This window comes from Macaca fascicularis, chromosome 6, assembly GCF_037993035.2.
Source record: "Macaca fascicularis isolate 582-1 chromosome 6, T2T-MFA8v1.1".
NCBI classification, from domain to species: domain Eukaryota; kingdom Metazoa; phylum Chordata; class Mammalia; order Primates; family Cercopithecidae; genus Macaca; species Macaca fascicularis.
In genome coordinates, this window is record NC_088380.1 from 1,356,075 (window position 1) to 1,381,756 (window position 25,682).

The 25,682-nt window shown below is 57.5% G+C and overlaps 1 protein-coding gene across 25 annotated transcripts in view; it reads left to right on the forward strand.

Moving 5' to 3' along the window:
- The first annotated feature begins 7,357 nt into the window (after positions 1-7,357).
- The window catches only part of NKD2 (NKD inhibitor of WNT signaling pathway 2), a 35,046-nt gene continuing 16,721 nt past the window's right edge, over positions 7,358-25,682 (forward strand). For 20 of the 25 annotated variants that reach the window (XM_045393488.2, XM_065546063.1, XM_045393491.2 and 17 more), the window contains exons 1-3: positions 7,358-7,618; positions 7,711-7,746; positions 8,023-8,102. In XM_045393488.2, the coding sequence (XP_045249423.2) occupies positions 7,594-7,618; positions 7,711-7,746; positions 8,023-8,102 (141 nt within the window). In that variant the 5' untranslated portion in view covers positions 7,358-7,593. Of the gene's footprint in view, positions 7,619-7,710; positions 7,747-8,022; positions 8,103-21,992; positions 22,147-25,682 lie in introns of all 25 variants that reach the window. The other 5 variants (XM_073993110.1, XM_065546065.2, XM_073993105.1 and 2 more) reach the window with 1 other exon arrangement.

A 25,682-nucleotide genomic window follows, 5' to 3' on the forward strand; every position in this document is an offset into this window, starting at 1 on the left:
AAGCCCGTGGGACCAGGCCACAGAGGGGCATCTTGTGGCCCACCAGATGGCAGAGACTTCCCTCAGGCAGCATTCCCTGCACACTCACTGACAACACCCACGAAGGCATGCGGATTCTTCCAGAAGCAGCTCAGAGCCACACAGGGAAGCCTGCAGTGCAGTGGAGAAGCAATTCTCTGGGTTTCTCAGGGGCAGGCAAAGAGGTGTGTGAGCCCCCTGGGCTGTGGACAGCGGGACACCTAACGGCCCCCCAAGCCTCTGCAGAAGCACCAGTCACCATGCCCAACGATCATATCCCCTGTCCCCAGGTGAGGCCTGCGTGGGAAACAGGTGTCCACAGAAATCCCTGAGCCAAGGTCCCTTTGTGATCTTTTCTGACTTCCCAGTGAAATTTCACCACAAACTGCACATTTGGAGCATGGCTGCTGCAGCTTAGGCAGAAGCAGGCCTCGGTGGTCGGGTGCAGAAGCTGTTGGAGTTGCCATGTCTCAGGCCACCTCCGGCCTGGGCACCCAAGGCTGACCACATGCTGCGTTGAGTGGAGGACGAACCTGAGCCCCTTCACCTGGAAGTGAGAGCAGTAACTCACTGCTGATTCACTTTAATTTCCAGCTGGGAGAGACTTTCCTCCAAGCTAGAGCTGATAAGATACAAAGACTAAGACTAAAACTCCCCAGGTTGGGGTAAGATAAATATCACTAAATTACAGTGAGTGTTTAGGTGGAGAGCACCTCAATAATCATAATTGATTCCCACACATGTTTCTTGGCAGTTGGGCTTCCTTTACTGCTCACTCAGATTCCTGGGTTATTTAAAAACTCACGGCCAGGAGTGGTGGCTCATGCCTATAAATCCCAGCACGTTGGGACGCCGAGATTGGCTGGGTGGGGGGAATCACCGGAGGTCAGGAGTTCAAGACCAGCCTGGCCAACATGGTGAAACCCCCTCTCTACTAAAACCAAAAATTAGCTGGGCATAGTGGTATGCACCTGTAATCCCAGCTACTCGGGAGGCTGAGGCAGGAGAATCACTTGAACCCAGGAGATGGAAGTTGCAGTGAGCCAAGATCATGCCACTACACTCCAGCCTGGGTGACAGAGTAAGATTCCATCTCAAAACAAAAACAAAAACAAAAAACTCATGCATACAGGACCCTGGGAAGGCATCTTCTCACTGTCACTGCTGTCTGCCCTTCTACACATGATAGCTGTGTTTTACATGTTCACCGGTGTGTACGCCTGGGTGTGCTTCGAACTGAGGAGCCAGGAGCCCAGGGCTTCTCTGCTGCCCACGAATCATGCCTTCCTCTTGCCCCCGCTGCCCAGCTTGCAAGGCCCTTTTACTGAACTTACTTTATTTTGATTGTGATAACCAGTAAAACCCAAAAAACAAGTGCATACAGAAGTATGCCCAGTACACCTTTGGAAAACCATTTTCTGAACTGGGTGGTTTTTTCCCTTCTGGGTCTCTAATCACAAATTTGCCTAAAAGATTTGCACAAATATTTACCTGAAACTGGAAGAGGTGTTTCCTCAACTATGAATCGTGGCCAGTCTGGGTCCCTTTGAGGCATTTTCCCTTGAGAAATGCATGTTATTAAATTTAATAGGGCAGATGATTCATCTTTTGGATGCGGTCAGAATTATGGCTGAAGATAAATGTAGAATTATCCTTCTAAGTATCCAGTGGTCTGGCAACGTTCCAGGTGTGCCAGGAAACAGGTAGGCATGCTTCACATCCACCTCCTTTTTAATAGTTTTAACAGTCCATGAACCAGAGGTGATGATATCACAACCACCCTGTAATTCAAAATAAGCGTCGTGTGGCAACACCCGGCGGGGGGGGGGGGGGGGGGGGGGGTGCGGGGAGCAGGTGAAATGCAAGGCACTTGGGTGTGGCAGCCACTTGAACTTCCTGTTCATGCCTTAGAAGTCATGTTCATGCCAAAGCGTGTGTCTGCAGGGAAACTCGGGGCACGTGGGAGGCACAGCCAAGGCTTCAGGAGTCAGCATGGCAGGCAGAGGCTGCACAGACAAGGAGAGGTGGACTCAAAGGCTGCCTAGGGGGCAGTGTGCAGGCGACATCCAGGGGATCTTGTGCACTTAAAAACGCAGTGATCCATTTGCAAAGTGAAGAGCACGCAACGGGAGCACACATCCGGACCCGGAGTCGCCATCCTCCCGCGTAGGGCAGAACCGCCAAGGCCAACGCAGCATGGGCAGGGAGGGGAAATGGCCCCAGCAGGCTCCCTGTGACGTGCCACAGTAGCGTTCTGTCCCATGTCAGGCAGTGCTTTTCTTAGAAGTTCCCAAGGCTCACGCGAAGACCAGCCCGTGTGTGAATTTCAGTCTTGCCGGCTACTTCGGGTCTCGAGGCTCACGGGTTTGCTCGCACTATGGGGACAAAGCTGGGCACCAAAGTGGGTGTTGGCTCCGCGCATGCGCCTATTTCAACTCCAGCCACAGCCTCAGGCCAAGACAGTGTCTTCAAAAGAGGCTCCTGACCCCAGGGTCAGAGTTGGCTACACCATGCCTTCCAGGCATGCCACACCGTGACGTCACGCCGCGGACGCCCCTCACACAGGGACACCCCCCACGCCGCGGACGCCCCTCACACAGGGACACCCCCCACGCCGCGGACGCCCCTCACATAGGGACGCCCCCCACGCTGCGGACGCCCCTCACATAGGGACGCCCCCCACGCCGCGGACGCCCCTTCACACAGGGACGCCCCTCACATAGGGACGCCCCCCACGCTGCGGACGCCCCTTCACACAGGGGACACCCCTCACGCCGCGGACGCCCCTTCACCCAGGGACGCCCCTCACGCCGCGGACGCCCCTCACACACGGACGCCCCTCAAACCGCGGACGCCCCTCAAACCGCAGACGCCCCTCACGCCGCAGACACCCCTTCACACAAGGACGCCCCTCACACAGGGACGCCCCTCAAACCGCAGACGCCCCTCAAACCGCAGACGCCCCTCACGCCGCGGACGCCCCTCACACAGGGACGCCCCTCACGCCGCGGACGCCTCTCACACACGGACGCCCCTCAAACCGCGGACGCCCCTCACACCGCGGACGCCCCTCACGCCGCAGACACCCCTTCACACAAGGACGCCCCTCACACAGGGACGCCCCTCACGCCGCGGACGCCCCTCACACACGGGGCACCCCTCACGCCACAGACACCCCTTCACACAGGGACGCCCCTCACACAGGGACGCCCCTCACGCCGCGGACACCCCTCATTCCGCGGACGTCCTTCACACAGGGGATGCCCCTCACGTCGCGACGCCCTTCACACAGCAGACGCCCCTCACACAGTGGATACGCTACGAAGTCCTCACACGGCAGACGCCCCTCACGCTGCGGACGCCCTTCACGCTGCAGACGCCCCCTCACGCCACAACGCCCCCTCAGATGGCAAACACCCCTTACCGCAACGCCCCTCACATGGCGGATGCCTCCTGACTCCATGGACTTCCCACACACGGAGGACGCCCCTTGTCCGCGGATGCCCCCTCTCACACTGCAGACACGCCGCGGACGCCCCCTCACGCACTCCACGCCCCCTCACGCACTCCACGCCCCTTACGCCGTGACGCCCCCTCACACGGTGGGCGCCCCTCGCCGCTACGCTCACCATCAGCGGACGCCCCTCATGCCTCCGACGCCCCTCACGCTGCAGACGCCCCTTCACGCCGCGGACGCACCTCACACAGCGGACATGCCTCGACGCCCCCTCACATGGCGGATGCCCCCCTCACGCTGCGCACGCCCCTCACACGGCGGACCCCGACCTCGCTGCCTTCTAAACGGGAGAGGAGGAGCCATGGCCACCGTGACAACCGCAAAACAGGATGAGCCCCGCCTCCCAGAACGGTGGAGTCGCGGTGGGAGAGGCTGAGTTCACGAGGGTGTCCCAACCCGAGTGAGGAGCGCGCGGGTGCGCTTTTGTTCCCAAGGCCGCATGAGCGCCAAGGCCTTGCGGGGACAATGGCCACGGAGGGAGACGGGGTCCGTGGTGCCCCATGAACGCTGTTGGTGGGGACCCCGCGGCTGTGTCCGCTGAGGTGGAGGGGCCGGGAGGACAGAGCCCCGCGCACGCCGCCGCCCGCTTCGGAGCCTGCGGGTCCTGGGCTGGTGCAGAGAAGGGCGGGCCCAGGCGGCCGTGCTGGGAGCGGCGCCCCCTCACGCCGCGACGCTCCTCACACGGCGGATGCCTCGGCGTCCTGCGGCCGCACCTCCCCAGCCTGGATACCAGGCCCCTGCCCCGCCCGCTGCTGATGAGATAAGGAAAAGCTGTTTTGAAAAGCTGCGAGGAGGAGGACGCGCATTTTAACCTCCAGGGACGGCTTCAGCCCCGCCCTGCCCTTTGAAAGTGCTGGGAACGGATTTTATCAGCAGGCGAAACTGTCCTCAAAGCTCCGTGGCCCAGAGAAAGGCAGGGCGAGGACGACCATGGTCCCCGGACCAGCCCCCTGCAGGCTCAGCCTCGGAGCACCCCCGGACTGGACGTGCGGGCATCGGGGGTCCAGGCTGCTCCAGCAACCCCCCTGTGAGCCCGAGCCACGCTGCAGCCTCTGATCACTTGTGGGGGTCCCCCGCATCCTTTCCTCCAGGCCGGCAGTGGGCTGGGGCCGCAAGTGTCCCCGCATACACTGGCCGTTCCCCAGGGACAAGGACACTTGCCCTGAGAAGCTGCGGCTCCCGCCAGAAGGTCCCAGCTCGGGCTGTCCCGGGCAGACGCAGAGAGAAAGGCGAGGCGGGGACGGGCCTGAGGAACCTGGAAGTCCCTGCAGGGCCCCTGGAAGAGGCAGGCAGGGGGTTGCCCCACAGACAGGCCCAGGAGAGGACACCCGGGCTGGCATCCTGTGAGGAGGGCGTCCAGCAAACCACACTGGTCCCAAGGCCTCTACAAAAGTAGACGGGCACCTTACAGCAGCCACCACTGAGGCAGTATTAGGAAGGCGTGGTGGGTGCCCACTGGCCCCGCAGAGGGCAAGGGCATGTACATGCCAGAAGGGAACGTCAAGGGGAGCAAAGAGAACCCCTTCCTCCTGAAATGGCTGAGGGGACCAGGCCGCCCTGTGATGCAAACATCTCAAGGGGCTCTCCCTTGCGCTATCCCATGTGGACTTTTAACTCCCAGTTTGGAAAGTAACGATGTCATCTTCTGTGGTCTCAGGGTCCTAGTGAGTGTGTGAGGATAATAGTGTTACATGTTATGTAAAGGGATTGTGAACTGGCACGGGGGTGAGCTTTGAAGGGCCTGGAGCTGGTGACTCCAGCTCTGGAACAACCCCAGGTGGGCTCTGCCCTACCCAGGAGAAATGGTCATAAGAGGAAGAGTCCACTGGGCGTTGGGGGCATAGGGACCATTTAGGGTTGCCCTTTGAGCTGACAGCCCACCCCTGCCCCCCAGCTCCACCTGCCCTCCCAGGACATGTCCTCCCCAGACCTCTTGACATCTGCATTTAGCCAGGACCAGAGCTCAGCCACCTGAGGAGTGAGACACAATGGCCCACAATAGCCAACCTCCCCCAGTGAGACCTTCTCAGGGTCTTGGGAGGAGTGCCCATGAGTGTGTGAGGCAAGGCTCCCAGCCACACAAGGGTCACAAGACCACCAGCAGATCTTCACCCAGGATGGCTCACCAGTCCTCAAGTAGGGGCAGGATTTAGAGGCATGGAAATGGCTGCAATCCTCAGGCTGTGCTACTTTGCATAACATGTAATACTATTATTCTCACACACTCACTAGGACCCTGAAACCACAGGTGACATCGTTACTTTCCAAACTGGGAGTTAAAGTCCACATGGGGTAGTGCAAGGGAGAGAGGAGGGGCCGGAAGAGCCTGGGAGGGTGGCCCTGGCCCTGAAGCTGGACACCTGGACGCTACACCCAAGGGCACTCTGAGCCCATCCCCGGCAGGGCCTGGCCAGGTGCAACCCTGCTACAGGTGCCAGAGCTATCTGCCTGCAGGAAGTGGCCCCTCCACTAGGGTTCTTCTGAGGATGCTGGGAATGGTTCGCAGGCAAGACTACTCCCAGCAGGGTTGGTGGCTCACGGGCAGCTCAGGTATCCGCAAACAGCCAGCACGGGGGTCTGCTGGGGTGGGGGCTGGCCCCTGGTTCAGCTTCTGGTTTTGCCACTGAGCAGCCTAGGTCTCTGTAAAGTGGAGTGATGGCGGCATCTGCCCTGAGGATGGTCTGAGAATGGGAGGCAGTAATTAGCCTGAAAGGGCTTGGCTGGACGTCAGTTCCAGAGGTGTAGGTCAGCGCTGAGCAGCCTCGGGACTGCGCTGCTCAGCTGGGAGACAGGGCTCCAGCCAGGGGAGTGGAAACAGAGAGATGGGGTGGGACCTGGGCCAGCTCAGCGGAGGCCTGGCAGGGCCTGAGCTGGGCAGGTGAGGGGTCCCCGACCACCAGCCTCGGAGCTCCTCCACCAGGGACAGGAGATGCCCTGGCAGTGGGGTCACCCCCTGAGGTTGGAGACGTGGGCGTGGCAACAGCCCATGGGGAAAATGCTGAGCTAGCTCTTGAAAGGCTAGAGAAATACAATGTATCAATGCAACAGTGCATGTCAGGGAGGAGATTCATGGGTAGGGAAGGGAGAAATGTCCCAGAAACAGGAGCAAGTTAGGGTTCCAGGAGGAGGTGAGGGAAGATGGTTCCTCTGAAGATAAATAAGGAAGAGAGCCCCGAGATACCCAGCAGGGTAGGAGGCAGAGAGGGGGTCCAGGGCAGGGTCCTGAGGGAGTGGTTTCCAGAGCCAGCCGGAGGATCTTGAGATGAGGCCAGGGAGGGAGCTGAAGCCACTGAATTGGACACGTGGAGGCAGCGCAGGTGACCAGGCTTAGGGCTCCTGGGAGGCTCCCACACCCTCAAGGCACAGATCAGAGGAGACCCTGCCCAAACCAAAGACAAAGTAAGGGGGTGTAGGGCGCTTCCAGCCGGGGGGGCCAACGCTGGTTCTTCATCAATTTGGAGCGCCAGGAGAGGGCGGGAACTAGTCCTGTATAGAGGCCCCCCCCCCCACTTTGGGCTGCCCACACCCCCACCCCCTCTCAAGCAGCCAAGGGAGGCGGGTCCTCCCCTTCAAAGGGAGGGGCCCTCAGGCTCCTCTGGAATTGGACGTCTTGACCCAGGACGGCCTGGTGAGGGGTCGGAGCTGACTCCCGCCAGGCTCTGCTGCAGCCCCTGACCGCCCTTACGGGTGGCCAGGCTCGGTCCTCGTCGCTGTTGGGGGCTCCGGCTGGGGGCGGGGGTCGAGGCCGATGCGCTGCGGGCAGCGGCCGCCGGGGGCGCTGCGGGGGCCGCAGTTAAAGCCCCGGCGCGGGCGCACGCGCTCAGAGAGTGCTGGGCCGCCGCCGCTGCTGTCCCCGCGCTCTGCGCCCGGTGCCCTCCATATCCGCCCCGCGGCCCCCGGCTCCCCCGGCCCCGGCACGGCGTCCAGCCATCTTCCCTCACCTTCTACCGGAACCCTAGCTTGCTCCCGGCCCATGTGGCCCCCGCGGGCGCCCAGCATCAGCTCCAGAACTCAGCCTTGCACCTGAGCGTGGGGCCCGGCGGGGCGCGGCGGCGGCGATGGGGAAACTGCAGTCCAAGCACGGTGAGCCCCGGGCCGGGAGGGCGGGCGGGCGGGCGGGCGTGGGGCCGCCTCTCACTGTCGTTTTCCTCTCCCCGCGCCCCGCCGTGCCGCAGCCGCCGCCGCCCGCAAACGGAGAGAGAGCCCGGAAGGTGAGCGGGCGAGCGGATGGGCGGGGCGGGGCGGGGCGGGGGGCGGCGACCCCGGCCGGGACCCTCGAAGCCAGGAGCCCGCGCGCGCCCTGTCCTGGAGCCAGCGGTGGGGGGACGGGGCCGCGGGTCTCCAGGAGCGCGCGGGACCCGCACGCCTGCCTCTGCGAGGTCTCCGGGAGATGGGGACACAGCGAAGGCGCAGCGCCCGCGGGGCTCACGGCGCGTCTCTTTCCCTCCTCGGTGCGGGTTTCCCGCGCGTCCGCCCCCGGGCCGCAGGGGACAGCTTCGTGGCGTCAGCGTACGCGAGCGGCCGCAAAGGAGCGGAGGAAACAGAGCGGCGCGCGCGGGACAAGCAGGTAGGCGGCGGGGCGATGGCTGGGTCGCGCTGCGCACCCGCCTGGGGACAGGGAGCAGTGTCAGAGCTGTTCCTGGCGCCCACCCGCGGACAGGCGAGACGTGGGCCGCCATGGCCGCACGAGTTACCGAGGGGCCAGGAGAGCCCGTCCCTCCCCAGCCTCCAGGACGTCTGGGGGTCCCGTGGGGGAGACCTTGCTAGTGTCCCGTGCTGGGTGGTGGGTGGAGGAATAGGAATTCCTTGTCCTAGGCTGGGGGCGGTGTGGGGGCTCGATGTTTCGGATTGGAGGAACTGGGGGAGCAGGAGGGGCTGGACCTAGACGTCCCGGGCTGGGGGTCCTGGGAAGCAGGAATGCAGTACCCCGGTTGGAGGAGCTGGAGGAGGGGTGGGAGTTACAGGCCTGGGGCATCACTGGCCAGAGCCTCAGTGCTCGCTCAGCAAACACGGCCAGAGTCAGAGGCCGCGGTACCTCCCATCTCTGGGGGGCGGGGGGGGGGTGACCACAGGCCTGCTAGAGGCTCAGGAGACAGAAGGACATCTGCACAGCTGTGGCCACCCAGACTGCAAGGCTGGCTTAGGACCCAGGTGGCCCTGAGTGTGGGTGAGGAAGGTTCTATGTCCAGGAGCAGAGAACTGTCCAGGTCTGGCATCCTGGAAGGGTCTGGGGTAAATTAGACCTGCATGTTTGCTGAGTGTGAGAAAGCTAACATTAAGTGGTCATCAGTGTCAGTGTGAACAGGATCGCTGTAGACAGGCCCACCAGGTGGCCAGGCCCACACTTGCCCCGTGCTTCCTCCCCCACTGTCCCCACAGGTCCCCAGACACACAGCATGCTGGGACACACAGTCAGTTTCTTTTTTGGAAAGATGTTCTTCTGGCAGTTGATTAAAAAAAGCTCTGGGCGTGTTTGGAGACATTTTCTGCAGCTCTGTCTTGAGAAGGGGCTTAGGTGTGCTTGGAAATTAACACGCAATAGAGTTAGGATTGGTGTTTCCTGAGAGTGACCATCTAACGCCTGTGAGGGTAGGAAGCATGCTCTAAGGTACAGTAACTTGGGTGGTTCTGTGAGCCTCCATCCGGGATAGGGAGACCAGGGTGAGGCCATCCAGGGAGCTGTCCCTGCCCCCATCTGGCTCTCTTTGCCAGTTACATTTGCACAGGGGCTTGCTGGTGAGTGGATGGTGCCATTTAGCAGCCAGGTTCTCCTAGTGTGATTAGTCAGTGATGTGAGCACCTGGGGTGGCCGGGCGTTCACCTCACTCACGGTAGGGCTTTGGCCAGCCCCTGTCCATTGGCCCATCAGCCTGGGGCCTTCTCCCTGGGAGGCGCAGCACCGTGAACCTTAAAATCCCTGAGCCAGCGCCCCCACCGTGAAGTGCGGCTCCCAGGGCCATGGCGGGAGGTCAGTGCGCTCTGGAAAATGCACGTGCTCCCCGTGTGGCTACGATGTCAACGTGAAGGCTGCTTGTGGGCATTTAGACCCAGCACTCCACTGGGACGTTTTGTTTAGAGAATAGTTTGGGGGTTGAGGCTTGCTTGGATTGTTACCTTCTAATTTTGCCATCATTTCATAAAAGAAAACTCCTTTCTGAGTTAAAATGAATAAACTCAGAATCAAAGGCTATCCTGTGAATTAAATACATTTCAGCTTTCAGACAAAAGTGCTACCTTTCTGTATTTTCCACTTCTGGCCGTGACTCCGCCCACCTGGCATGGAGACCCCTGGGCCCAGGTGCGCCCTCACCTGGCCAGGTGCCCTCCCTGCCACATTGCTGTTCCTCTCACCTGGCAGCCGTGCCCCCGACGACAGATCCTACCCAGGTCTGGGAGAGCCGTGGCCACCACAGCAAAGTGTCTGACCAAAAGTTAGGTGTTGAGTCCAGCGTCCCTCTGGCTCTTCCTTTCTTCCTTCTTTGTGTAGTCCAGAGCCTTGCCTATCATCCTTGTCCTCCCAGGTGGTATCCACTGAGGAGGGCCAGTCCTGAGTCACCCAAGGCACCCCTCGTGATGCCTGGCTGGGGCCAGCGAGGGGACTCGCTCCTTCCCTTCTCCAAAATCCACCTCGTGGTTCCGTGCGAGGCGTCCTGGATGCCACAGAACGGTGGCAGAGAACCCTGTGGAGATTGGGTGCACTAAGAGCCAAGACCTCCAACCTGCCCTCTCTCCCCAGCCCCCAAAATAACACAAATGAGATTGGCCATTATTAATTCTCTGTGAGCAGTGCTGGCTCCTGCCTCTGTACATGTCTGAAAGCACCAACAGCAGCACTTTCCCAGACAGGTGTCTCTCTGCACCCCTGACGTGGTGCCCTCTGCATGCCCTGGTGACTCTGCGGAGCGCCACACTTTGCTTTTGGTGGGGCCCGCGCGGCTTCATCACCGAGTGTCCCTGAAGGGCCAGGGCCATGGGATTGCTAGTGACGGTGCCATGAAGGTCTGGAGAGCGGATTGTGAGGGATCCGGAGTCTCTGGGGTTGTGCGTGGGTGAGGAGTGGTGCATGGTGGCAGTGCACTTGCGTGGCTGTTTTTAAAAGTGGTAGTGACTGTGGGGAGGATGGCTTCAGTCCTGGGAACAGGCTGCCCCTGCACACTCACCCTCACCATCTGGTCTGCAGAATAGCTTTGGTTTCCACGGTGCTCCCTGAGGCTGGCAGAAAACAGTTCCAAAGACAAGAGTCACTGTTAACTGGAATGTTGTGAACAGAGCACAGACGTCCATGAAGTAGCGCTGAGGAAGGTGCACTGGGGTAACTCCAGAGGCAACACTGGAGTGAACAATCATGACAGACCAGCCTGTGCGTTGAGGAGGCCGTGGCCCTGGCCTGCATGGGAGGCTCCTGCCCACATCTGTGGGAGGCCGTGGGCACGGCTCTGATTGGCCTGTGTAGGGCAGGTCCCAACTTGTAGGATGCACTCGCCGGTCCCACCCCCATGCCATGGCCCTTCTGAATGTGCTAACATAGTACATGTTTCCCGGAAGGGAGCCGGGAAGACCACAGCTGCAAGACATGCTGGCTCTGTCTAGGGCTGAGCTCCAGGCCAGGGCCCAGGCCTTCACCTGCACTGGCCTCTGGCTTCCCGCAGCAAACTCCGTCTGCCCTCGGCATGGCCTTGCTCACAGGAACTGGGGGCTCAGCCCCATTACATGACTTGATGCCTTCAGACTGGAGCCAGCCACAGCGCTGAGGACTGCAGCTGGCCTTCCCCCAGAGGCAGGGGTGGGGCTGCCCCTTCCCTGCCCCTCCTGGCCACCCAGAAGCCACCGCTCACCTGTCCTCTGTGGGGCCAGAGAGCTGGATGTGGCAGTGGAACGCCCAGTTCTCGGTCAGGGGGAGCAGTTTCTTGTAGAAAATCCTGGGAAATTCTTCATGGCTTCGAGCACAGTCTGGACACTACCACATCAACACAGAGATACGGGGTGGAGACAAGATACACATTTGCAGGAGAGACTCAGGCCAGCACACATGTGCCCAGAGACAAGGCAACGTGGACCATGCTCTGCTTGGTGCTCGGCCACATTCCACACAGAAGGAGAGGTTGTGGGTGCCCGGTCCAGCCAGCTCTGCATTTGAGGGTGCAAGCCACTCCAAGATGTCCAGGAGAACGGCAGCCTCCAAAGGGAGCAGGGGCACTTGGGGATGCCTCTAGCACAGACACTGAGGGCCGACCTTCTGTCTTCTGTGACCCGTGTTCCGGGACCCTGTGGCCTCATGCAGCTGAGGCCCACGTGGGGCCTTGCGTCAGAACCGGCGGCGGCTGTAGTATGTCGTGGCTGCCCTTTGCTTTCTTTTTGGTGCCCTCTGCATGCCTGGCCCTTGGATACAGGCAGCTGTGTTCCTACCCTGGGATGTGGTCCGGCCATGTGGCAAGGCCGGCGCAGACGTGCACAGAGGCTCAGGCACAGAGGGAGCGGAAGGGAGTTGCCAGGCCACCTGGCCATCCCCGCTTGTTGTGGGGGGCATCGAGGTCACCTCTGGGCACGCAGCCGATGGCAGCTGATGCCCAGCACCTGAGAGCCATGGGACAGACTGGACACCATGTATGTAGTTTCTGCACCAGCCTGGGCCCTGGGGCCACCGAGGGCCATGTGTGCCCCCAAGCTCTCCACCAAGCCACAAGCATCCCCTGTCCTGCAGCAGAGGCTCTGGGGTGCTGACTGGGAGAGGCTGCTGCCGGTGCCCGGCCATGAGGCTGGGCCAGTAGATCTGTGTTGCCCATGGTGGAGGCCGGAGGCTGGCCGGTGGCATGGTCCTGCCCGCCCAGGTCACTGCGCCTGGACAGTGCAGGTGTGCGCTCTCACTGGCAGCCACCTCACTTTATGTCGGCCCCTGTGTCTGTGAAGTGCATCCTGACAGCCCTGCACATGGGCCAGGCAAGTGTCTGGATGGAGGCCCTAGAGCGCAGGGCGTCCCTGCCGCAGGGCCTGGGGCTGGAGCTGGGGGTTTCACAGACAAGGCCGAAGAAAGAGCCCACAAGCCCGCAGCTGCATCTGGGGCAGCTGTCACCCCTGGACTTCCGAAACAGCTTCCTCAAGCTAAAACTGGCCATTTTGCTGCTGAATGAGCTGAAGGTTTAGATTTCTGCAGGTGAAAGAAGACAGGCGGCTTCGCTCTGCCCTCGTCAGTGGGAACCTCAGCCTGGTGCTGCTCCGTCCTCCTTCCCTTCCTTCTTGTGGCTGAGTAATTTGAATTCCTTTGAGGTTTTCATCTTGTTTTGGCTAAAGAGCTTACATCTTTCCTTTTCTTAAAAAACCCAGGCTGGTTTGCAATCCTCAGAAACCAGTCATCAGCCCTGCAGCTTCGGGCCGCCCTGTGCCTGCTTTAGGGGGTTGGGGGTCCATCAGACACACGTGCGACTCCTGGGAGCCGCGGGAACTGTGGCTGGTGTGGGCCAAGGCGGTTGTGCCAGAAAGGGCAGGGCCGTCTCAAGTACCCGTCCACGAGTGCCCTTCGGTGCACTGGCCCCTGCTGTGCATGTCTCCCGTGTGAGCAGCAAGGTGATGGCGAGATTGGAAGTACAGTTTCACCTGCCTCATAGCAGTGGCTGGCTCTCCTTTGCCCTTAGGTGGCCACCGCTTGTTCAGAGCTGCCTGAGCAGGCGGTAAGTCCATGGCCACCCCAGGTCTAGGCCCCGGCAGGGGGAAACGCGCACCTTGCCACTGTCCTGTCTAGGCTGGGGTTGGGGGTTCGGCTGTTTCTATTTCTCAGGAAGTCAGGAGTCTGGGCCAAGGGTTCCTGTCCTCCACCCTCGCTTTGCAGCCAAGGGATACCCACCTGGTCAGCCCTGACAGAGGCTGTGAACGATGTCCTGGTCAAAGACCACAGTTGGGAGCCACCATGTGGCCGTTTTACGTGTGACTGGGCCCCGTCGTCAGTACCAGGTTTCTGTCATCCCATCGTTAGCGGAGGCGGCTTGTGGGGTGGCTCACAGCCTCTGGACCCGGCTCCGGACCCAGTGCTGCCACTCACAGCCTGGCCACATCCCTCGTGCCTGGGCCGCCTGCTTCCCCTTGTGGTCCTGTGAGGAAAGACAAGGGACAGCTCCACACTCCATAAGGCCGGGCAGCGAGGGCCACCTGGAGAGCAGCCCGGTGTGGCCAAGCCCCTTGCTGGGCTTTTCCCCAAGTGCCAGGGTGCTCCAAGCCAGAGGGGTGCATGAGGCCGTGAGCTCACGCCAAGATGCTGTGGGCCCGACCTGTACCGCACAGTCGTCTGAGCTGTCAGCAAGCTCTCACTGGTTGGCAATGCCCACAGCCTCCCCGGTGTGGCCAGGTGTGGTGGGAGCAGAGGCCAGAGGGTGGGAGGGGGGTCTGCCCTCCTTCCTGTAGAGAGGAAGGCTCTGGCCTCCCGGCTGCTGTTCTTGAGTTGGCAAAGCCACACTTTACGGAAGCAGCAGTTCTTGAGGCCAGACATACCTGAGTTTGGAGTTGCCCAGCCTACCCCAGAATTTGTGGATAGCTACCTGCCAAGTCACTGGGTCCCTGGAGCTCTGAAGGCTGAGCCCTGTATCCTTCCTGCAGGGCTCTCAGACAGATGCCTGCATCAGAAAGTCCCTGGGTTATGAAGAAAGGCCCATGACACCCCCAGGTTGTTGGGGAAGCCTCAGGAGCATCAGGAAGCAGGAGGAAGCAGGAGCCCCTGCTTGGGTGAGGTCAGCGTTTAGGGGTGGTCCTGCCTGCTCATGCTGCTGCCGGCATTTCGGGGTGGGCTGCTCCCAGCGGGACTGCGGATCTGCCTGTCCATGTGTGGAACCCAAGGGGGCCTGTGCTGCGTCCTGGGGCACTCATGCTGGAGGGTTCCTGTGGCTCTGTCCTCTCACAAGTCTTGCCAACCATGGCCCCTCTCCTGTTGGACTTGCCTTCCTGAACATGGGGAGGGGTCCCAAGCCCAGGACCCCTAATCAGTTCCAACGGCTCCAGAGCTTTCAGTCCCTGCCACCTTCTGAGCCATTGTCTGTCACAGATCATGACCATCAGCTGTCCCTGGAGGAGCCCTTCCCACAGGGCTACTGGGTTAACGCTGGAACCATGGGGAGGAGAAGGCGCGGTGTGTGAGGGGTCTGCTCAGGTAGCAGGATCCCCCCACATGCGGAACACTTCCCAGCGTGGGGCGAAGCTCGTGGTGCTGGCCTGGAGGGACACATGGTGCTGACCTGGGTCAGCACCGCTCCTCTGGCTGCCGCCTCTGGGCTGTGAAGCCTGGACATGCTGGGACAGAAGCCTTGCAGAGACCGCGGTCTGATCCGCTCTCACAGTGAGCTGCACCCATGCTAGCTGATGGGAGCTTTAATTTGCTTTCATGTTGGCAAATACTTGGCAGGGAACCCTCTGGCAACCTTTCACGCTGGCGTTAAACAAATTGGGTTTGTTCGATCCTGTCCTGCGCAGAGCTGGAATTCACTGGCGGTGATGGCCAGCCCTCGGCAGCGGGAGGGGGAAGGTTTGTTTTCCTTTGTTGTGCAGAATTTTCCAGGGAAATTGTACATAGTTTTGCGCATCAGAATCAGAGAAGTCAAAAAGCATGAAATATTGTAATACAAACATTCAAATTGGAGATTATTTTAATGGTAAGTGTCTTGGTGGATTTGGACTAAGAGCTTTGCTGGAGGCCGATGGAAATGGGGGGTCCTTCCTTGCTGTCTCTGGTGAGGTTCCATGGCACTCACATCGGTGGCTGTCAGGACCCTCCAGGGCTCCCACCTGTCCTTAAGGCTGTGGTCCTGCATGGACCTACCTCTAGGACGAGGCCTCTCACATCCGCTAAGGGGGACATGGCAAGAGCTATAGCTGTTTTTGGGTAACAGAGCCCACCCCATCCTCGTTCCCACAAGGATAACAGAGCCGACCCCATCCTCATTCCCACAAAGGATAACAGAGCCGACTCCACCCTCGTTTCCACAAAGGATAACAGAGCCCACCCCACCCTCATTCCCACAAAGGATAACAGAGCCGACCCCATCCTCGTTCCCACAAAGGATAACAGAGCCGACCCCATCCTAGTTCCCACAAAGGATAACAGAGCCGACCCCATCCTAGTTCCCACAAAGGATAAAGGAGCCGGCCCTATCCTAGTTCTCACAAGGACCTGCCTGGACATGGTGCAAAGCTGCTGCCCCTGGTGGCCTCCCTGCTGCCCCGGGGACGTGGGTAGCCTGGCCCTCGGTGGCTGGCGTCTGGGCCTCAGCGTCACCCCACATCCCTCTGCGTGCCATCGCTGCCTGCTCTCTTGGCTGCCCAGATGTACCCGGTTCATCCGTCCTGAGGGCCCTGCCAGGCCAATGGCCAGGTCTGTGTGCCCTGCACCCTTTGGGGCAGCCACTCACGCTTGAGACCAGCCAACCCTAGACAGGGCTGGAGCAGGGGCCATTTCAGTGGCTCTGATTTTGCTCTTGAGGGCTGTGGTGTAACATGAAAGAACGTTGCCGTAGGCTTCTGGCCATGGGATTCCGGGACTGTCTTTGCCTTGTGCTGCTGTCACAGGCTTGTCCTGGGCACGCCCTCAAAAGGAGGAAACAAAAACAGAAGAGCTGAGTCCCGGAGCCAGGACCCCAACCCAGAAGCCCCCTGACCAAAGCCTGCACCCCCACCACTGGGCTGCCCTGCTGCCCCAGGGTCTGAGCTGCTCTCTGGCTGCTGGGAGAACCTGATGGTGGTTGCCAGAAGGAAGGCCGGCAGGGCCCTGGGTTCTGGGATGCGGGAGAGGCCAGGCATGGGTGCAGGGCCTGTGGTGCTGGGGTGTGAGAGAGGTCAGGCCTGTGGTGCTGGGGTGTGAGAGAGGCCAGGCTGGGGTGCAGGGCCTGGGGTGCTGGGGTGTGAGAGAGGCCAGGCTGGGGTGTGGGAGAGGCCGGGCAGGAGTAGGGGCTGCCGCTTGTTGTGGGTGTCAGGACAGTGTGTGGTGAGGAGGCATGGAGGAAGTGTGGCCCCCTGGAGGCTTCCAGGCTGGGTGGCCAGTGTAAAGGCCCTGAGGAGTAGACCTGGAGGATGGGACAGTAGCAGGCAGGGGGCTGCGGGAGATGGGGGAAGAATGGCGGCCCCCACCCATCTTCCTCTGCCTAGAAGGAGCCATGGGCACAGCCTACAGGTGTGCACTGGTCTCTGTGCTGTGGGAGGCCAGACCTGGTGTCTGTGAGGAGCACCACAGCTGCAGACCTGCCGGATGACCCTCGGGTGACACTTCAGGGTGGAGGACCCCCACCCACCCTGCGAGCCACATTCCTTGGGCTCCGAGCCTGTCCTCCCGTCTGTGGAGCAGGTGGAGCTACTAGCAGGGGCTTCTGGCCCTTCCTCTCCTGCTGTTGATTTGTTGCAAGTGATTTAGGTTTTCTGTAAAACAAAGCGAATGTGGGCCTGGGGAAGGCTCTCGCGGGTGTTTCATGAGCTTTCCCAGGCCTGAGACGCGTTTTAGGCGGCAGCCAGCTCACGTGTGTTGGGAGAGGCTGGTCACAGTCGGGCGACTTGGGGGCTTGTGCTCAGACAGTGACACCCAGCCCGCTTGTCCCCAGGGTGACGGGGAGGTGGCAAGAACTGGCAGCTGCCCCACAGGCTGAGCCAAGCCCAACAGAAAGGCCCAAGGCCGGAGCACAGAGGTGGCCCAGATGCTTCTGGCCAGTGGTCAGGACCCTGCCAGGCCTTGCTTGGAGGCGTCTTGTGTATGAGGGTAGCCCCGTCCATGCCAACCACCTGGCTTTGCCCAGGGGAAACTGCCCCGGAGGCCTGTTCTCAGGGTCTGTTTGCCTGTCGTGGGGAGAGCGTGGCACAAGCTGGGTCCGCGGAGAGGAACGTCCTTGACCTCTGAAAGGGCTGAGAGCACCACCCCTGCTTTGGGCCATCTTGGGGGCAGCAGGTGGGGACGTTGCGCCTCTGTCCACAGCTCAGTCTGGGAGACTCAGAGCCCTGTCGGTGAGTCCTGGGTCAAAAGGGCATAGCGACCAGGCCAGAGTGCCACCTTCCTGCTGTCCCCTTGGCAGGGCTGTGATTGCCTCTAGCTCTAGTGACCGGGGCAGTGGTCCTGGCTGCCTGCACCTCCCCTGCCAATTATGTCCCCCATCTGCACCCCCCATGCTGGCTTCTCCTCTTTCGAGTTTGGAGTGTGACCCCAAGGCTTTGTGTGCTGCTCAGAGCTCAGCCTGTGCACCCTGCAGCCTCGGGCCCAGCGCCCTTCCTGAGATGAGATTGTGTGTCCTGTAACAAAGATGTGCGTGGTCTCCTCTGAACACTTCTTACCTCTCATGCGTGGGTTGTCACCACTCTCCCCTGAGAGTGGGCTGTGGCTCGTGTGGATGGCAGCTGCCAGGCATAGCCCCTGCCCCCTAGAGCCCTCTGCAGCCTCGGCCAATAGCAAAGTTGCAGGTGGGCACCAGGCCCTCCTTTCATCTCATGGAGCCCCTCGCCAGCCACAGCAGGGCCCATGTGGAAGTTCTGAGATTGTCATGTGCAGGGCATGCAACGGGGGTGCTTAAGAGAAAGAAAAGGCCTTGATTATTTGTTTGAGTAGCTCAGTCCCCAGGGTCTGGAGCTGTAATCAAATATAAGCCCCTCAACCAGCATTTCCCGCTGTTTCTCCCTGGTAAGGACATCGACGTTGCATGTTCACATGTGGTGTCTTCCAAATGAGAAAAAAGAAAACTCTGAAATGCAGTGTTATGCCCAGACCGTTTATTCCCCGAAGAAGACCACCAGAGTCCAGAGTCAAAGCTAAGCAGCAAGGATCTCTATTACAGGTTCGAACCTGGAACTCTCCCTCGCTCGTGAAACGAGACGGGCAGGAGAGCTCCCCCACTGAGCTCCGAGCAGTGTTATATAGTCTAAGAAAAGTGGGCATAGAGTTATTATACAAATCAGATATATGATTGGCTAGTGTTTGAACAAGGCGATTTGGCTAACTATGATTGGTTCCTGCCATTTCTGATATTTTGGTTCAAACTTTGAGGCGGGAGAGCAGGTTTATGGCAGCAAGAGTTTATCTTACTTAAACACGTCTTGTGACCTTGCCTCAGAACTTACAAAATCTCTGGTATGTGCAAAACAAAATCTCTGGTACGTGCAGAAAACCAGGTACTCACAGAACTTACGAAATCTCTGGTGTGTGCAAAGATTAGAGAGCAGAACAAGGGTGTAGCGGGTGGGGGGCGGGTACACATCTATCTTTGTGTCCTTTCATTTCCCCCTTCTCATAAGTAACTGGATGTCCAATCTTGGATTTCCAGAGTCTTATAATATAGCCTCACTTTCTGGGTGCAGGAGAGGCTGGTGATGGCTACGGAGGACCATTAGTTGGATGGTATCAAACCTTTCTCTGACAAATTGTAAAATTTTATTTACCACACAGGGGCCTATAGTGAATAGAAGTAGTAAAGACATTAGGGGGCCTAAAAGGGGTGCCAGAAGGGAAAACATTGAAGAGCTCCACCAATTGTTAGCGGCTGTAGTGAATTGTTGCTTTTTCATTTCTAAGCTTAGTTCGTGTAGGTGTTGGACTCTTTCCTCAACTAACCCTGACTCATTTATATAGAAACAGCATTCTTCTTTGAGGAACATACAGGTACCTCCTTTCTCAGCCGTGAGTAAGTCTAAGGCTCTGCAGTTTTGAAGGGTGACCTGTGCTAGGGAGGTGAGCTGCCACTGAAGGGAGGCTAGGGAATAGGCGGAGTCTTCCATAGCAACAGAGAACTGTTGTAACAGCTTGTCGTTTTCTATCATGGAGTGTTGTAGGGCCCCTCCTGCTAACCCCGCTGCGACGACAGAGGTGGTTAAGGATATTCCGGCAATTAGTGGTAGAAAAACTGCTCGTCTATGTCGCGCAGTTTCAGTTGGGGCAGTCCCTGCCCAGCCTATGAACTCTGCCGGGGTCAGCAGGGTCAGTCGGGGAACTAGTGTAACAGGGATGCACAACTGTCCGTCAGAGATGCTTTTGGACAGAGTTTTTAACAGAGTCATATTACACCAGAAGAACACACCAGGGGGAGCATGTATGGGGCTATTAGGGTATGTAGCCGTCTGGTTGCAGAGGCTGCTACTAAATGCTGAATAACAGTAGGGGTATTTCTCTTGGTATGGGTCACGGTACAGGGCTACATCAGGTATTGCAACTGTTGATGAATTAGAATCTGGCATATAGTTTGTGGGTGGGGAGGAAAGGGGAACAGCGGTTAATGGTGGTCTTCCTAAGGTTGCACACATAAAGCAAGAGGACAGGTCGCCCAAACCGGTGAGGTTGGCGAATGCTAGCCCTTCTTGTAATAGGGTTAGCCAGGAGAAGGGCTGCAAGTCTTGTGATAGCTTGGTTTCCTGTCTGTGGATTTGTGTATGGATTAAGGGTCGAATCTGGACTAGACTCCGCCACAAGTACAGGTGGCTACTAGGCCAGCTACTACTGGCATCGTAGTAGACTGCCCCATGTTGGGGCGATGTCCACCGGGAGTGCCCTGGATCTGTTATTATCCAAGTGAATATGTTGGGAGTCCCTGTCGGGTAGCGAGTCCTGAGGAGGTTAGACTTTCTCGGGTATTCGTCCCATACCCTGGCTGAGTGCATTTTACAATAGTGGTATGGGCAACCTGCATTCTGGCGCCACCAATAATTCTTACAATTATATTCAGTCTGATCATATTCAAAACAAATCATGGGTATCCCCGGTTGGGCAATTTGGAAATTAGTGAAATTGAGGTAAATTGGAGTATTGCACCCGGAGGGGGGGCAGTCTGCACTAGCTAGCAGTTTACCCGCTTGGGGGGTTTCCCCGGGGTGAGTTTTGTTCTCATAGAGCCAGAACCTCCAGACATAGGGATTAGACGGCGCAGCAGTTAGGAGAGTCAGATGTATAAGGCATAAAAGCATAGGCAAGCTAGACATGGTTACGGCTATGTGGGTGACGGCGCAGGGTTAGCTTTAAGGGATTGTTCTTAGCTTTGTCTACAGTCCATGTAACCGGTGCTCCAGACGGCTCGAGAAGGTCGGATGTTGGGTCCACTGGTTTGACGTGTGTGTAGTGGATCCACGAAGCGATGCCTTCTACTTTGAGAGCGGTGGGAGTAGTCAGGAGTACTTGCAGTGGTCCTTTCCACCTGGGTTGAAGAGTTTCTTGCCGGTGGCGCTTGACTAGGACCCAGTCTCCCAGCTGGAACGGATGAGGTGTCGGCGGAGGTCCTGCCTCGTACAGTTCTCGTAGTCTGGGCCAAATTTCCTGGTAAATTTTCTGTAAGGCTTGTAAGGAGAACAGGAGCTCAGAGACATTTTCAGTTTCAGGTTTGAGTAAGTCATCTTTTAGACTGGGGACCAGGGGTGGGGGTCTGCCATACATGATTTCATATGGTGTGAGGCCCAGTCTGTAAGGGGTATTTCGGGCCCGGAACAGAGCGTAGGGGAGAAGTACTACCCAATTAGCGCCAGTCTCCATGGTCAATTTAGTTAAGGTCTCCTTCAGAGTCCGATTCATCCTTTCTACCTGTCCTGAGCTTTGGGGCCTATAAGCACAATGTAATTTCCAATTTGCCCCAAGAATGGAAGCCAAATCCTGACTTACCTTAGCAACGAAGGCTGGTCCATTGTCTGACCCTATTTGGACGGGAAAGCCATACCTGGGGAGGATTTCTTCCAAAATTTTCTTTGCTACAACCTGAGCAGTTTCTCTCTTAGTTGGGAACGCTTCTGTCCATCCTGAAAAAGTATCTACAAAGACAAGTAAGTACCGATACCCATATTTTCCAGGCTTTATCTCAGTAAAGTCTATTTCCCAATAGATACCAGGCCTAGTTCCTCTACACCTAATTCCTGTGGTGGTCTGGGTTTGGGGGCAAGTGTTGTTTAGTTGGCAGGCTTTGCAATTTGTTGTGACATCGCTGGCCAGTTCAGCTATGCGCCTGATTCTAAACTTGGTGTGCCTGATTAAGTCCATCATTCGCCAGGCACCCAGGTGGGTTGTCCAGTGGATGTGTTCCAACACCTGCCGTCCTAATTTTTCTGGTAGGATGGTTTGGTCATTTATATCAGTCCACCACCCATTTTTAACCTGTTTTAGGGGAAGCGTGTTCATCCATTTGCGATCCTGTTCGGTATAGTCGGGAAAACATGGCAAATTTCGCGGGCCAGGATCGGGGAGCTGGAGCGCGAGGAGCTGACTGGGAGCTTTTGCTATGCTCCTTGCGGTTTGGTCGGCTAAGAAGTTGCCTCGAGCAATTGGCGTAGTTGGTTTCTGATGCCCAGGGCAATGTACGATAGCCAATTTCTTTGGTTTCCACAAAGCAGTTAATAGAGCTAGGATCTCTTGCTTGTTTTTTATTTCTTTGCCTTCGGCTGTTAATAGTCCCTTTTCTCTGTAGATGGCCCCATGTATGTGCGCAGTAGCGAAAGTATAGCGGCTATCCGTGTATACTGTTAGTTTTTTCTCTGCCCCTAGAGTGAGGGCCTGTGTGAGGGCTATCAGTTCGGCTCTTTGGGCCGATGTCCCTGGAGGCAAGGGTTCCGCCCAGATTACCTCAGTCTCTGACGTTACAGCCGCTCCTGCATACCGCTGGCCTTGGTGGACGTAGCTGCTGCCATCAGTGAACCAGGTGAGTTCTGTGTCGGGGAGCGGACGATCTTGCAGGTCCTCCCGCACCCCATGCACCTGAGCCAGTATCTCAGTGCACTCATGGAATGGGGCGTCCAAGTCTGGATTTGGCAGCAGTGAAGCAGGGTTTAAAGAGGTTGGGGGCAGAAAAGTTATTCTGAGGGGGTTTAACAGCAGTCCTTGATAGTGGGTGAGCCGGGCGTTACTCATCCATCGGTCCGGCGGCTGCCGGAGGACACCTTCAATGGCATGCGGGGTTATAACGCGCAACTCTTGCCCCATGATAAGTTTATCAGCGTCTCGGACCATTAGGGCGGTCGCCGCGATTATCCGCAGGCAGGGTGGCCAGCCAGCAGCCACTGAATCTAATTTTTTTGACAAATAGGCAACTGGCCTCTGCCAGGGGCCTAGGTACTATGTTAACACGGCTTTTGCAACACCCTTACTTTCATCTACGTATAAGTGGAAGGGCTTGGAGACATCAGGGAGCCCCAGCGCGGGGGCTGATAACAAGGCAGTTTTGATTTGTTGAAAGGCCAGCTCAGCCTCTTCCGTCCAATTGAAGGGCTGCCGTTCCTTTGTTGCCTGGTATAAGGGCTTGGCTAACTCAGCAAATCCGGGTATCCATAACCTACAGAACCCTGCCGACCCCAGGAATTCTCTCACTTGCCGTGTCGACTGGGGTCTAGAGATGCGTAGGACTGTTTCCTTTCGGGCTTTGGTTAGCCAGCGTTGCCCCCCTTTTAATAGGTACCCCAGATAAGTTACCTCCAACTTGCAGATCTGAGCCTTTGTTGCTGAGGCTCGGTAGCCTAGCTCCCCCAGGGTCTTCAAGAGGTCCTCAGTCCCTTGAACACAAGTTTCCGGGGATCTGGCTGCTATTAAGAGATCATCAACATATTGCAAAAGAGTTATTTCAGGGTGTTGCCGCCGGTACTCACCCAGATCTTCATGAAGGGCCTCATCGAACAGGGTTGGCGAGTTCTTGAACCCTTGTGGCAGCCTGGTCCATGTTAGCTGACCGTTGATGCCCCTCTCAGGATCCATCCATTGAAATGCAAAGAGTCCTTGACTTTTGGGAGCCAGAGGAAGGCTGAAGAAAGCATCTTGTAGATCAAGAACGGTATACCACTGTTTTTCAGGATGTAAAGCACTCAGAAGGGTGTATGGATTGGGCACAGTGGGATGTATGTCCATGACCCTTTTATTAACTTCTCTTAAATCCTGTACTGGCCTGTAGTCCGTACTGTTGGGTTTACGAACAGGTAACGGAGTATTCCAGGATGAGTGGCAAGCCCGTAGGACTCCCTGGTCTAGGAGTCGGCGGATATGGGGCGTAATTCCTTCTCTTGCCTCCAGGGGCTGGATATTGCCGAACCCGAACCGGGTCCGTCCCTGGCTTAACTTCCACAAATATGGCAGGTCGATGTTTAGCTAGCCCTAAGCCCCCAGTTTCTGCCCACGCTTCAGGGAAACACTGGAGCCAAGAGTCAATTTCCTGATCGGGGGGCTTTTGCTCTTGATGGAGTCTGTACTCATCTTCTAAGGTGACAGTCAGGATAGATATTGGCCTGTTTTGGGAATCAGTTATCTTGGGCCCTTCTGGCTCAAAGTGGATTTGGGCCCCCATTTTTGTCAGCAAGTCCCTCCCTAGTAGAGGGCAGGGGCTCTCTGGGATGACTAGGAAGGAATGGGAGACTTTTCCCGTTCCTAAGTCTACAGTCCTCTGGGTTGTCCAGGGGTATTTTTTGATGCCTGTGGCCCCATGCACCCAGGATGTTTTCTTATACATTTTTCCAATTGGTTTGGTTAGGACTGAGCGTTCCGCCCCAGTATCGACCAAGAAGCGAACTGGGGACCCCTCCACTTGCAAAGTTACCCTGGGTTCGGGGAGGGGGTCCGAACCCCGTCTTCCCTAGTCAGAGTCCTGGGTAACGAGTACAGAGGTAGGGTTAGCTGGTCTCCATTTCTTTGGGCAGTCTTTAATCCAGTGACCACGTTCCTTGCAATAAGCACACTGATCTTTTTCTAATCCTTGCCTAGAGCCTTGCTTTGTCTGCTTTCTGCTTTGGCCATTCCCTGCCTGGGGGAAAGCTGCTACTAAAACTTTGGTCATTTCTTTGGTTGCCTTGAACTGTTTTTCTTCTGGAGTATCCCTATTATTATAAACTCGCTGGGCCATCTGAAGGAGGTCCTGAATCTGCTTTCCCTCTAAACCTTCTAATTTCTGGAGTTTTCTTCTAATATCTGATGCTGCCTGGTTTACAAAGGACATTACTACCGCAGCCTGATTTTCCGGTGCTTCCGGGTTCATAGGGGTATACTGTCTGAAAGCTTCCATTAATCTCTCTAAATACACAGCGGGGCTTTCTGTCTTACCTTGTAACACAGAATATACTTTAGCCAAATTGGTGGGCTTGCGAGCTGCAGCCCGGAGACCCGCCATTAGAGTCTGGCGATAAATGAGCAGTCGTCCCCTACCTTCTGCCGTGTTGTAGTCCCATCTGGGCCGGGTCAAAGGAAAAACCGCGTTAATGAGGTCAGGATTTGCAGTTGGCTGGCCGTCATCTCCTGGAACCAGCTTTCTGGCCTCAACTTGGATTCTTTCCCGCTCCTCCGTTGTGAACAGGATTCGGAGGAGCTGTTGACAGTCATCCCAGGTTGGCTGGTGAGTAAACATGACACTGTCTAACAACGAGGTTAGATCTTTGGGATTATCGGAGAACCGAGCATTTTGGGACTTCCAGTTGTATAATCACTAGTGGAAAAAGGCCAATACATGAGACGGGAGAGCCCGGTATCATCGAGCGATCCTATTTCTCTGAGAGAAATAGGTGGAGTCAGGGAGTCAGAAAAGCTTGGTCCCGCAGTACGCGGCCTCGCGTTCGGCCGGCCGGCCCCCCCGGGTTACTTTCGCTCTTGGCTGCTTCCGCTTCTCAGTTTCCCTCTACGGAAGCACCACCCTGGGGGACTGGGTCCTGCGGGATAAGGTGCGGATATGGTGGGGGAAGTGTGGGTTCTAACGTTAGGGGGTCCTGGCTGTCTGGCAGCACAGGGGCCGAGGGAGCAGAGAGAGTCCTTTGTCTTGTAGGTCGCATTACTAGGACCTTGCAAGGCTCAAGGATGAATGGAGTTATCCAGGGCGGTGGGTCTTCCACAAGATTTTGCCACACTAGAATATAAGGAATTTGATCAGGATGTCCTGACTGCCCTGGCAGGAAAATCTTAGTTTTTACCTTAGTAATAATAGAGAGACAGAAAGTTCCTTCGGAGGGCCACCCTACGCCGAAAGAGGGCCACTCCAAACGGCAGAAAGTAACTAGCTTTCCTTTCTTTAGTTCTACGCTTAAGTTACACCCCCGAGCCTTCACATCCTTAAAATTGGTAACAAGGAGTGAGAGCGGCGTGCTCTGGTTGTTGCCCATCTTTGGACTGCTCCTACAAAGAGAAGGAGGGACGAAAATGAGTGTGAAGCAGAGGGGAGTATCCGACAGGTCCGGTCCTGGAAGGGGAAGAAAAGGTTTTATGTTTCGTTTT